The sequence below is a fragment of the Tupaia chinensis genome, unplaced genomic scaffold (genome assembly GCF_000334495.1).
Source record: "Tupaia chinensis unplaced genomic scaffold, TupChi_1.0 Scaffold000685_1, whole genome shotgun sequence".
NCBI classification, from domain to species: Eukaryota; Metazoa; Chordata; class Mammalia; order Scandentia; family Tupaiidae; genus Tupaia; species Tupaia belangeri.
Genome location: NW_006160208.1, coordinates 4,063,374 through 4,077,859, shown reverse-complemented (window position 1 = coordinate 4,077,859; position 14,486 = coordinate 4,063,374). Strand labels below are relative to the sequence as shown.

Sequence of the window (14,486 nt, the reverse complement as noted above, 5' to 3'; positions counted from 1 at the left end):
AGAGGAGAATGGAGGAGAAGGGATTGCGGCGTGACCATCCCCCCTGGGGGGTGATTTCTCGCTTTCTGTCTCTATGTCTCTCTCTGTCTGTCTGGCGAGCGCACGCGCCCTACAGTGAAAATCTCTCAAAAAAAAAAAATTTCCAATTCTGGGCCAAATTCTTATCTTTTATCAATGATTTTTGCTACTTTAAAAAAAATCCCACAATGAGGATGTGTATAGTATTCTCAGCTGGGCTGGACTGAGGTGTATATCATGCTGGGTAAAGTCTCTTTACAATCTAAATGATGGATAGCGATTGAATGTATGAATAATGATCATCATAATAAATTTAGTTTTAAAAAAATCCCATGTTTTGCAAATCTCAGACTGACTTATATCTGAATGAATAGTTCTGTATCATTTTGCTTTTATGTGAATTAGAGAGAAATGTGTCACCCTATCTGACACCGCAAAGTTTGGGCCTTGAGTTTAAGGTTTTTCAACAACAATGTTTCTGCACCTCTAGCCATCCTGTTCCTCAGTCAATTGTAATCAAATCTGTGCAATGAGGAAACCTAAGGAAAATTCATTCCTTTTGTATATTTTTTTCAAAACTCTGGCTGCAGAAACCCATTACCATGGCAAGCCTGGTTCCCAGGCAGCTTCTGCACATCCTGCTGGTTTCACAGTCCCTACCAGACGTAGGCTCCTACCAAGTCCTCGCTGCCAGGCTGATGCAAAGTCGATTGTAATCAAATCTGTGCAATGAGGAAACCTAAGGAAAATTCATTCCTTTTGTATATTTTTTTCAAAACTCTGGCTGCAGAAACCCATTACCATGGCAAGCCTGGTTCCCAGGCAGCTTCTGCACATCCTGCTGGTTTCACAGTCCCTACCAGACGTAGGCTCCTACCAAGTCCTCGCTGCCAGGCTGATGCACTTACCCTCCAAGTTTCTACAAGTGCTGGTGCTTCTGTTTGGCTCACAGCTGCATCCTTCTCTAGAGAAGGATCAATGAATGACAAGCACTGGAGAATGGAAGGACCAGACCCCTCACCTCAAGTAATGGCAGCTCTGTGGTTACACTTAAGCCCAGAGGCCTCCACCTTACGAATCAGGTCAAACCATGGGTTGACCTGAGATTCCATCCTTGCCTGATTCTTTTCCTTGCTCTAGCCAGGGCCCTCCCCCCCCCCCCATTTTTTTTTTTTAACCTACTTACAAGTTCCTTCTGAGAGTACTCCTTCAATAAAACATGAGTGACAAATCCGTGTTTCAAGTTTAGTTTCTAGGCAACCAAGACAGAGCTTCAGTTCTGTGATGGGGTTGAGTGGTTTTCTAAGAAAGGTCATTGACTTGGTAGGAAGAGAGAAACTACTTCCTATGCTCTTACAGAAACAAACACATAAACAAGCACTCCTGGGTGGAATTTACAGACTAAGCGCTTCCTGGCATTACTCTTGGATGCTTTCATCCTCACCATACGTGGATGCGTTTCTGATGTCAACACATAAGGACAAACATTTGCATAGCAGTCCAGCTCCCTCTAAGGGACTGAGGTTCAGGGCTGTAGGTATGAAATTTTAAATAATCACAGTGGACACAGAGTCATATTAGATGCTCAAAAATGGTTTTCTGGGTGAATGAGCACCCTAGTCCCTAATCTATACCCTTACAAACAAATTCGTTGCGCTTTTGCTTTTATTTACCAGGATATTCATTTTCTAAATAGGTCATACTAATTCATTTTTTTAAATTGCCAGAGGGCACATGGGTTTGACAGTGAGAGAGAGAGAGAGTAAGCGAGCGAGCAGCCCCCAATGGCATAGTCATACCACAATCTCTTCCCTATTTGCCCACCGCGTCAGGATTTGGGGCATGCACACACATATACCCAGCATAGTTTTCAGGTTACTGGGTCTGAGATTAGAACCACAGTTAACCATGTGGAATCCAGTTCCCTTAACCCCTGTGCTAAAGGGCCAACTCACATTCCTTCTTTCATTTCAGTCCAAACTTCACGTGGAAATCAAGATTAGAGTCAGTGAATTATTGTTCAGAAAGACTTTAAAAAGAAAAAAAACTGCCCCTGAAGTTTAGCATCCAAGTGGTAAAGTCCAGTTTAGACAACCAAAAATGCCCTTCTGATATTCTTGTAATCATTTTTTCATTTTTTTTACACAGCAAAGCCACAGTCTCAGATCTAAGCAGTCGGTTTAATGAAGACTCTATAAGCCTGGTTTGTATTTTATAAAAACTTACGTGTGCATAAATGATCCTGGTAAGACAGAAACTGGAGACGCTGAAGATGTTCTCTGGTAGTGGAGAAGAAAGTGAAATACTTTATATAAGGACAGCAAAGTACACAGGCGATGTCTTACATTCTTAAACTTAAAAGGTCTATGTTTTATTTATTTATTTAATTTTTTGGGAGAGGTTTTTGCTATAGGGTGTGTGTGCTCGCCAGAAAGACAGAGAGAAACAGAGAGACAGAAAGTGAGAAATCACCCCCGGGGGGATGGCCACGCCACAATCCCCTCTCCTCCATTCTCCTCTCGGGATCTTGGGCATGCACGCACACCTGGTGTGAGTTTAAGCCACCAGGTCTGAGATTCGAACTGTGGTTGACTACATGGGAGTCCAGTGACATAGCCATTACACCAACTGCTGGTCCCTGGGCCTATGTTTTAGAAATATGTTTTATTCCCTCTTCTTCTTATTATTATTACAGGCAGTGTGGACCACATGTATAGAAACAAAACATACCTGGATTCAAATCCTGGTTATGCCACTTGATAAAAACTGACCTAAGGTAAGAACTTTGGTCTCTTAATATGTGATAGACCAAGTTCATAATGGCTGTGGATAAGTGCTCATTTCTTATTTCCACTTCCTTAAGGAGGAAACCATAGGTTCTGCTTTACAGAAGGTTCTTCCCCTGGTCAGAAGGGCCACTGTTGGACAGGCTCCTTCCCGGACCCCTGCAATCTTACGGGGTCTCTCCCTGGCAAATGAGCCTCCTATGATCCTCCTGCCCTTCCTCGCCTCAAATTTCTCCAACAAGGCAGTCCGCAGCACAGCCTCTATTTCATTTCCACTCATTTCTTTTTTCCTTTTTTTTTTTTTGGAGAGATTTTTGCTATAGGGTGCATGCTCTCACCAGAAAGACAGAGAGAGACAGAGACACAGAAAGCAAGAACTCCACCCCCAGGGGAGATAGTCATACCGCAATCCCTTCTCCTCCATTTTCCTCTCAGGATCTTGGGCACACACACACATGTGCCCGGTATGTGTTTTAGCCACTCAGTCTGGGACTCAAACTGCAGTCGGCTACATGAGAGTCCAGTAACATACCCATTACACCAACTGCTGGTCTCTCATTTCTACTCATTTTAAGTTCACCTTCCCATACTATCTTGATTAATATCCACACCACATTACTTAAACCTCTCTCCAATCCTCAGTGACATTTTTTTTCTGATTCCTCTAAACCTTCATCCTCTTTCAAGTCTCTGAAACACACCTTGTTCATATAACACACTGTGCACATCATACCCTGTTCACACAGCATGCTGTGCGTAAAATACACTATTCCATCTGAGAACTTTGTTGCTCTCTTGCCCCTTGACCCCACATGCCCTCCTAGTGCTTTGATGTACCCTTCTCTACCTCACTGTGTGTCTAGTCCGTCATCCTACTCTTTAACTCGAGTATGACTCTCCGAAGCGCTAAACATTTGGGTGATGGATTTTAACTGCTATGTGAATAGAGTGTCTGTACAATAAGAGAAGAATACCTTAACAATAAACCTAGACACATAGTCCTCTAGCTGTAGTCTGGATTTCAATCAGTTGTTTTTTTGTTTGGTTTGGTTTTGGTTTTGGTTTTCGGGTTTTTATTATTTATTTATTTATTTATTTATTTTTGAGAAGTTTTCGCTATAGGGCGTGTGCGCTCGCCAGAAATACAGAGAGAGGTAGAGAGACAGAAAGCGAGAAACCAAAGCGAGAAACCAACCCCCCCCCCCAGGGGGGATGGCCACGCCGCAATCCCTTCTCCTCCATTCTCCCCTCGGGATCTTGGGCACGCACGCACACGCGCCCGGCGTGAGTTTAAGCCACCGGGTCCAGGACTCGAACCACGGTTGACGACATGGGAGTCCAGAGACATAGCCATTACACTAACTGCTGGTCTTGAGATTTCAATCAGTTTTGAAGATGTAAACATTCGGGTAGGGATTGTGCTCATTGCTAGAGCTGGTTAATCTTTTCTCAGAGGGTAGTTTAAGAACTTTCCAGTATTTAAAATGTCCATGGTTCAGCCAGATTGACTCAGCCTTTCATCTTTGAACTGGAGACAAATGACTGATTTTGCACTATTACTCCTCTTAGAGAATTTAGGATGAAACTTAAAAAAAAAGTAGTTCCTCAACTACATTAGCAAGCAGCTATAAAACCTATATTAACTTTATTTAGGACAGCAGTCTTTACTTTCTGAAATATCTTTGCCAACCTTGAGGGATTCAATAAAAAGCCCAGTTAAGCAAATTAATTGCATTAAATAATAGCTCCAAATTACTAAATTCCAAAAGAGAATTGCTGTTCTTATTAAAATTGGTACAAACTTAATAATTTCCTAGTTATATATTAAAATTAAATTAGAGAAAAAAATGACTACAAAAGTATGAAATAAGATTGTCCTAAAATATTTTTTTAAAACTCAAAACTTGAATCCATTTATAGTGTACATACAGTGCCAATTTCCATGCTACCTGCTGGCCCAAAACTTTTTTTTTTTTTAATTAGAAAAAAAAAAAAGAGTTTATCTAAAAGCATTTCAAACTCAAGGAAAAACTAATGTCAATTTAAGAAGATAGTGAAGTAACTAACAAAAGGTAAATATGAAATTAAAACTAATTGGCAGGGACCAGCAGGTGGAGTAATGACTAAGGTGCTAGACTCCCACATGACCAACCATGGTTCAAATCCCAGATCTGGCAACTTGCCTTCTCCCTTTCTTTCTATCTCTGTCTGTCTCTGGTGAGCATACCTGTCCTATTGAAAATGAAATAAATAAATAACTAAAATTAAGTAATTCTTAAAAAAAAAAAAAACCAAAAAAACACGAAGAACCTACTAGCAGAAATCTTAAAAATAGATCAGCAGATTGCATGGAGATTAAGGTACTGGATTCCACATGGCCTGCTGCATGGTCTGAGTCCTGAGTGCTAGACCTGGTAGCTTTAGAATCATGGCAGGCACATGTGGTGCATGCCCAAAAATCCAGAGAGGAGACTGGAGGAGAAGGGATTGCAGTGTGACCGTTTCCCCGTAAGGGTGTGTGTGGGGGGCAATTTCTCATTCTCTTTCTCTCTGGTGAGCACATGCACTCTGCAGCAAAAAGTAAAACAAACCAAACCTCTTACAAATAAAACTTAAACTGAATCTAAAAATAAAAGCAAGTTAACTGGAATTGTGTCTGTCTTGCCACAAAAGTCCATCCCCAGCTCCTTATCTTATACCTGGCACATAGAAAGCATCTAACAGGCATTGAAATAAATAAAAAAGGAACAAATTCACAAAGGACAAAAGCAGGGAACCAACAGTTAGTGTAATGGCTATGTCGCTGGACTTCATCAAAGAGGAAATAGTGATTATTATTTTAAATAGTCATCATTTGCCATTAATGGTTATATGAGAAACTAAATAAAAGTTTAAATTAGCAGGCTAATTCTCTAATCATTCTTCTCCAACAGGTGTTTTTCAGGCTGCATTACCAAAAGACATGGAGCTGTGCACTATTCTGAAATAGCTATGCTTTGTCTCTATCATGGATTAATGTCTTTCTTTTTTTTTGGAGGTTTTTACTATAGGGTGTGTTTGCCAGAAAGAGAGAGAGAGAGACAGAGAGACAGAAAGTGAGAAATCACCCCCCAATGGGGAGAGCCACGCCGCAATCCCTTCTCCTCCATTCTCCTCTCGGGATCTTGGGCACACACTCATGCGTGCCTGGTGTGAGTTTAAGCCAATGGGTCCAGGACTCGAACTCGGTCGACTACATGGGAGTTTAGCGACATAGCCATTACGCTAACTGCTGGTCCCTCTATCATTGATTAATTTCTTTGAAATTCTCTCATTCTGCTTGAACATGATGTTATTTTATGTGTGAACTAGTTTTCATATTTCCCTACTTCATACCTTGCTCTCTCATCCTAAGGTAACAGCTTTAAAAAATTGTCATGACTGGGATCAGCAGGTTAAGGCACTGGATTCTCACGTGGGCACCTACAGACCCTGCAGCTTGAAACTCACGTTGGGTGCATGTGCATGCATGCCAAAATCCTGAGAGGAGAATGGAGGAGAAAGGATTGTAGTGTGGCCCTCTCCTCTGGGGGAATGATTTCTTACTTTTTCTCTCTGTCTCTCCAGGAGCACATGCACCCTATAGCAAAAAAATATATATATATATCTCCACACACATACACACACACACACACACACAGACAACAACAACAACAAAAAAAAAACCCAAAATTCTCATGACTACTTTAAGCTCTAGCTACCAAGTACCAGCCAACTTTCAAATTTCTCCTGGAAAACTTTTCTGCTGTGCGAACATGTTTTGACTCTTATACCTCCATGCCTTATTTTTATTAAAAAATAAAAGGACAAAACATTTGAAGTACTTTGATAGAAGATAATCTCTTTGAAAGTGGAACCCCTGCTTTACACAAGCTTAGCTCAGTGTCTTGCAATCTGACAGACCATTACGAATTTGCTGACTGTTTCTATTCTTATACAGCAGGCATGCAATAAGTACATATTTATTCAAATGAATATTCAACAGGATAAGCACCAAAGTGGGTAAGCATACTTTTAAGCCATAAGGTCAGCTATTCAAATTTACCACCATTAACCTGGGTAATATTCAACACCAAGTAGATAACATTCTCTTTTTGGCCTTTCTTCTGAGTCTGAGTCCTTCAACGTAATTTACCAAAAGTGCACCACTCTGTGGAAGAGTAAATCTTTGAGCATCTTATCCAGAAAATCCAGAACTTTATTTCCCATCTGCAGCATTATTAAATTTCACTAAACTTGACTAGTCCACCTGCTTTAGAGGAGAGAAAATTTGGGTGCTGATTAAGAGACTCTTTCTATGAAGAAGAGTAAATGGCACTGGTGGAACAGGCAGAGTTCTGTGCGTGCAAAGACATTTCTTTAGAAACAGTCTATTAACTGCTGCTTTCGTAGCCTAGGGAACCTTATGGGACTGTGTGAGTTTATTTTTTTAGAAGACAGCGTAGTTCTGTCAGGAAACTTAATACCTAGGGAAAAGGGGGAAACTCAAGGCACCTTGTAAAGATCTTACAGCTAGTCTTGAACATCCTAGTTATTATTAGTATTTATTTACTTTTGAGAGAGTTTCTTTTGAGGAGGAGAGGTTTTTGCTATAGGGTGCGTGCGCTCGCCAGAAAGACAGAGACAGAGAGACAGAAAGCAAAAAATCACCTCCCACAGAGGATGGGCCATGCTGCAATCCCTTTTCCTCCAATCTCCTCTTGGGATCTTGGGCATGCATGAACATGTGCCCAGCGTGAGTTTAAGCCAATGGGTCTGGGACTCGAACTGCAGTCAACTACATGGGAATCCAGCTACATAGCTATCACACCAAGTGCTGGTCCCGAGAGAAAGATTTTTGCAATAAGGCACGTGTGCTCACCAGAGAGGCAAAAGGACAGATAGAAAGTGACAAGTCAACACCCAAGATGGTCATGCGCAATCCCTTCTTCTCTGTTCTCCTCTCAGGATCTTGAGCATGCACACACATGTGCCCGGCCTGAGTTTCAAGCTGCCAGGTCTGTGGAAACTTGGTCAGCCATGTGGGAGTCCCACTGGACTCCCACATAGTCACCTGCTGGTCCCCTAGTTATTATTTTCAAGAGTGCTAATAAAAATAAATGAGCAGAAAAAAACTCTATAGACTCTTTGGTGGTTTAAAGTTACTTTTGAAGCCAGGTATTTTTAAAAATAAAACCATCAAGTGTTAGAAAGAACTAATAGCAGCTTTAATCTACGGCTATTTTTTTTTTCTTGGTTAACCTCAAAATTGCCAAGAGAAAAATGATTCTAAAAGCTATCAGAAGCTATCTTATCTGTGATCAATTTAATACTGAAAATTGCTACCAGGAGTACTTTCATACTAGATGAAAAACAGAAGAAACCAGAGTAATCAATAATGTGCCTCTCAATGTTAGTATGGTGCAATTCTATTATTCCTTCAGTGTAAAGATTGGAACTAAATCCTATGGAGAAGAAAATTTAGTTAGACATTATTTTTACTTTCAGAATGCATTATTATGCCAGTCGTATGAACTCTTGGATATATATTAACAGGGATAGATTATTAATCTATCTGGAGTTGCACAGATATGACAATGGAATAATGACCTTATAGTGTGCATACTCGTGGTGAAATGATTCAATTACTTTTATTTGGTGGTATTCTTTTAAAAAAAGGCAGGGGGGTGGAGAACAGCAGATGGCATAATGGTTATGTCACTGGACTCCCACATAGTCTACTACAATTGGAGTCCCGGACCCAGTGGCTTAACAACTCATGCTGGGTGTGTGTGCGTGCATGCCCAAAATCCCACGAGAATGGAGCAGAAGGGATTGTGTAGTGGCCATCTCCCTAAGGGGTGATTTCTTGCTTTCTGTCTCTCTGTCTCTCTGATCCATGCACCCTATAGTAAAAATCTCTCTCTCAAAAAAAAGACATTTCCGTCCTCTTCCCCCACAACACAATCTATATTAAACACAAACACATGTGACAAAGCTTGGGGCTGAACTACCTGATAGCCACATCTACATAGGCTGTGTTTTAATTTCTTTCTCCACACATTTGTAAAATGTGATTACTTCAAGAAAAATTAAATTAATGATTTAATTAAGGTAATTACTTGAACAGTAATAAAGCATAATTAAAATAAAATAAATGGAACAGAGGATTAAAGCCAGGAAGGATATTTATGCCATCATTTATGGTTTTATTTTTAAACTACTCTAAAAATAGGTCTATATTAGACCAGTTTGTCATTCTGTCATTATCCTGACAGTCTGGATATAAATGTTTTGTTTCAGGGACAATTTAATTCTTAACTGAATTTCATGTGTTATACATATTTTTAAACTATAAAGCATTAAGTTAAAATTTATTAAAATGTGTTCCCATAAGAATTTAAATATTTTATTCATGACTGAAATTGATCTGTGGGAAAAAATTAATTTGCCTTTGTAACTTTAATTTTTAAAGAATTCACTTTTATGATACTGTATCTGAAATTTCTATGTAAAAGGCACAAAGTTTGCTTTTCTTTTGTCCCAACTGCTATGTTACTTCGTTTTTTTTTGCAATCATTTTCTTAGGAGAATCAGCTGAATCAAATAGGAACTTTAAGTACAAAGGTTAAGTGGGGACTTTAAAAAGTTCAAAGTTCATGGAAAATGGAATTACAGCACTAGTTTATTTTGTTGCAAAACATTTTTGAAATCTGTACGAAGCTTTTTAATTACATGCATCTCCATGAGCTATGTGAAGATCCCTCATATTTTATTCAAATGTTGAGAGGTGACAATTTAACATACCTTATCAAACAAAACGAAAGTCACTGTCCTGAGTACTATTCATGATACAAATAGGAGAAGACATACACTTAGGGGGCTACGGACTAGAAGTATAGAAAAGCTAAGTGTACAAATTAGCATAATGGAAAGTGAAATAAATGGTCACTGTACCTGGAAGGCTCCTTCCTGTTCCCGCCACTCCCTTCCTTGTTTCCTCTTGCTCCATACCTCCTCTTGTGCTTCTTACTCTATTGTAATTTTTTTTTTTTTTAGTTTTCCTGCCTATTAATTCCTATTTCTCTAGAACTTAATATATTCATTTGATAAGTTTTCATTGAATGGAATGTATTGTAATTTTTAAAAAGAGTTATTTATTTAATTTTATTTATTATGATGTTCATTTCTGTCAAATTTTCTATAGGACACATCCAGAGAGAGACAGAGAGAAGTAAAGTGTGAGAGCAAGCCACCAGGTCCAGGACTTGAACCATGGTTGTTGGAATCCAGTATCTTAACCACCACATCACCTGCTGACCTCCAAATGTCTTTTAATTTTATCTAAATTAAAAGTGGTATAAATAAAGTGATGTGAGTGCTTCAGTGAAGGAGCTCTTACATCTGGCTGAACAAATAAACAAAGGCTTTGAGCATTTCTGTTTAAGATGGACTTGGAATAATGGGTAGCATTTTAAAAGTTGGAGTGAGGAGCTATTTGAGGCAGAAGGAATAATAAGAAACAATCAGGGACCAGCAGATATCATAATGGTTGTGTCATTGGACCCCCCACATAGTTGACCTTGATTTCAGTCCCTGACCTGGTGGCTTAAAACTCATACTGGGTGTGTGTGCATGTGTGCCCAAAACCCCTAAGAGGAGACTGGAGGAGAAGGGATTGTGGTATGGCCATTCCCCCAAGGGGTGATTTCTCGCTTTCTGTTTTCTGTCTCTCTGACAAACTCATTTGCCCTAAAGCAAAAAAATCTCTCTCTAAACAAACGAACAAAAAAAGAAAAAAAAAAAAGCAAAAAAAGGAAATAATCAAAAGAAAAGAGCTTATTTGCAGAATATCTCATAAAATTTGATAATTTTTTAATATTTAGAAATATGTTATACTAATATAGAAAATTACCACTCAGAATATTTAGGGTTTAATTTTTCTACCTTAAGTTTTTAAATAAAATTTAAATCTTCTCCTTGGCTAGAGATGAGGGACTTGTGGAATATGAATGACATTTATCATTTTTGAAGAAATCATAGTAACATTTATCCTTAGATCCTATACACAGTACTTGGTATAGATTGCCTCTTTCAGTGATACCTACAGAAGAGGAAACTGAAGATTGGCAAGATGATAACTGCCACACTTAGATACCTAGTAAAGCTATAAGTCAATGTTCTAATCCAGCTTCTCCTGACAGAACTCTTTTTCTCTTTAACTCTTACGCTGTGACTGGGTTCATTGCTGTCTAAGAACAGAAACTAGAGTCGCATTTGAGAACTTTACAAGAACTAGAGAAGGCTAGAGGACCTGGAACTTAAGGAAGTCAAGTCAATTTTGAGAAATAAAGTGCTATGGGATTTTTCAGGTAATGTAGAAAGGTCCAGAACAAAAGCTGTAATACAAATGCACTAAACTCAGAACCCTTTAAAAGAAGAGAAACCAAACAGTTTGAATAACATTTCTGAATATGATAAGTATGCCCTGATCAAAGAGGCACACATTTGGGAACAGTGGACTAGATTTGACAAGAGCAAGAATGGGCTTGCTTCTTGGTGAGAACGGTTTTCACTTCACTTATGAAGGGGCAGGTCCTCGCATTGTGGCCACAGCTTTTCTTTAATAACTATGAAAGAAGAACAATACAGCCCATCCAAAGCTGGTTTTAACCTGTATTTTATAAACCTTTCTCTTCCAGGAAATATATTTGTGGTGAGCCTAGCCGTTGCAGACCTGTTGGTGGCCGTTTACCCATACCCTTTGGTGCTGATGTCTATATTTAACAATGGATGGAACCTGGGATCTCTGCACTGCCAAATTAGTGGTTTCCTGATGGGCCTGAGTGTCTTTGGCTCCATATTCAACATCGCTGGGATTGCCATTAACCGCTACTGCTACATCTGCCACAGCCTCAAGTATGAGCAGCTGTACAGTAACAAGAATTCCCTCTGCTACGTGCTTCTGATATGGATGTTGACACTTGTGGCCATTGTGCCCAACTTGCAGACTGGCACACTCCAGTATGACCCAAGGATCTATTCATGTACCTTTGCACAGTCTATCAGCTCGGCCTACACGATAGTGGTGGTGGTTTTCCATTTCATACTTCCTATGGTCATCGTCATCTTCTGTTACCTACGAATATGGATCCTGTTCCTTCAGGTCAGGCGAAGAGTGAAACCTGACAGCGAACCCAAACTGAAACCACAGGACTTCAGGAATTTCATCACCATGTTTGTGGTTTTTGTCATTTTTGCCATCTGCTGGGCTCCTCTAAACTTCATTGGCCTGGCTGTGGCCTCAGATCCTGTCAACATGGTACCCAGGATCCCAGAGTGGCTGTTTGTGGCTAGTTACTACATGGCGTATTTCAACAGCTGCCTCAATGCAATCATATATGGGATACTGAACCAAAACTTCAGAAAGGAATATAGAAGAATTATAGTGTCACTGTGTACATCCAAGATGTTCTTTGTAGATAGCTCTAATAATGTAGCAGATAGGGTTAAATGCAAACCCTCCCCATTAGTGACCAACAATAATCTAATAAAGGTGGACTCCGTTTAAAACAAGCAAAACATTACTGAAAAGATAATGCACACAATGCTCAAGATCCCATTCCTTTTTGTGTTTGCTTTCCTCATAGGTGTATGAAAAAACAGAGTGGTTAAGGAAATTTCAGACTCTTAAGAGGTTCTCTCAGTAGTATCTGAGCTAATGCACTATCAGTTTTGTGAACAAGTCTTTAATTCTACTTAGAGATCAATTGAAGAATATGTTTCAGGCACAAGAGTTGAAGTAAAATGCTGTGTGCGTTCAAGTGGAGAAAGACTGTGCAAATTTTTATTGTAAATGACTGCCACAAAGGTGGTAAGTGCTCCCCAACCTTTACTTTCTAAATTATTTCTAATAGGAGAAGAAATAGAGTATTTATTGTTAAATGAGCAAATAGAACAAAAAAGGGAAAGTGAAATGACTGACTCTTCTTACAGAAAGGCTGAAAATACATCTCTCTCTCTCTCTCTCTCTCTATCTAAATATATATATATATATATATTTTTTTTTTTCCGAGAGGTTTTGCTATAAGGCACGTGTGCTCCCAGAAAGACAGAGAGAGACAGAGAGACAGAAAGGGAGAAATCAATTCCCACGGGGGATGGCCACACTGCAATCCCTTTTCCTCCATTCTCTTCTCGGGATCTTGGGCATGCACACGCACACGCCTCAGCATGAATTTAAGCCACCGGGTCCGGGACTCGAACTGCAGTTGACTACATGGGAGTCCAGCAACGTAATTATGCCATCCATCGACTGGTCCCTGAAAATACATATTTGAACCACAGCCCCCACTGCAAACTTGTCTTGGTGGTATTATCATTGAGTAGCATTGAGTAGTCATAATCATAAGTGAGTCCCACTCTGTATTATAAGTTATTCAACAAGATAAGAACTAACAGTAGGCCCAGACTCAGTGGTGCAATGGTAGTATAATGCTCTACAATGCTGAAAGCCCATTTGGAAAACTGACATTCAGTTTCCAGGTCAACTTTGTACCTACCATGTGCACACACACATGCCGGTGAGCCTGGCTGGATGAAAAGGCTATTGACAGGAATTGTGCTTTGAGACCCTGGTGAGGATGTTTCTCTCTCTCTGTGTGTCTAATGAAAGCAATAAATAAAGGTTAAAAAAATTTTTTTTAAAAAAAGACCTAACTAGATGACAAAATTCTTATTCAGGTGTCAATTACTATGGGATTTTAAGGCAATAGCTATGTATAAAATATGATTCAACTCTATTAAACATTTGACATATGATTGTTTTGTGTCACTTAGCAGTTTTTCTGAATTGATCTCTAAGTAATTACATTGTCTAATTGGTTCGAAGAAAAATGACAAAGGGTCTGGTCCTGTAACTTAGTAGTTGAAGGAGCCAAATCCCGTAAGGCTGGCTGTGGTTCAAATCCTGGCTTTGGGAGCTTGAAAAATATGCCAGGTGCATGAGCGTGTGGATCTCAAATCCTGACAAGATGCATATATGGAGGAGAAGGAATTATGGCATGATCGTGCTTCATTATGGTGTGAGTGTGTGGGTGCTTTCTCCTTTTTCCTCTTTCTATTTCTCTCTGGTGAGCCCACATGCCCACTGGAAATTAAACAAAAAGACAAATGATCTGTATACATTTAGATATAGTATTGACTATGCATGAGAGAGAATTTTGCTATAGGGCAAGTGTGCTTGTGGGTGAAACAAAGAAGGATAGAGAGACAGAAAGCAAGAAATTGTCCCCCAGGGGTATGGTCATGCCACAGTCCCTTCTCCATTCTCCTCTCAGGGATTTTGGCATGCATGCCCACAAACCTGGTGTGAGTGTAAGCTGCTGGGTCCGGGACTTGTGGCATGTGGGAGTCCTGCAATGTGACCATTTTGGCATCTGCTGGTCCCTTGACTGTGTATTAGATTGGCAATAAAAGCTAGATGGTTATTCTTTTATAGATAGTTCAAAACAATATTCTTTAATAATTCATTTCAGTATTTGATTGCCTCAATAATACTGAAAGTCTATGAGAAGAAAAAAAAATGCATGGAGCAACTATGGTTTTAAACGTTTTTAACTGTAGTTTACCCCAAATGGCTATTTGAGGCTATTTGAGGTTAGT

At 39.6% G+C, this 14,486-nt stretch overlaps 1 protein-coding gene across 1 annotated transcript in view; it reads left to right on the top strand.

Moving 5' to 3' along the window:
* Window positions 1–12,818, top strand: part of MTNR1A (melatonin receptor 1A) — a gene marked incomplete at its 5' end in the record, with an annotated part of 26,822 nt that extends 14,004 nt beyond the window's left edge. The window contains 1 exon segment of the mRNA XM_006160476.3: window positions 11,525–12,818. Coding sequence (XP_006160538.2) covers window positions 11,525–12,393 — 869 coding nt within the window.
* Window positions 12,819–14,486: the final 1,668 nt, after the last annotated feature.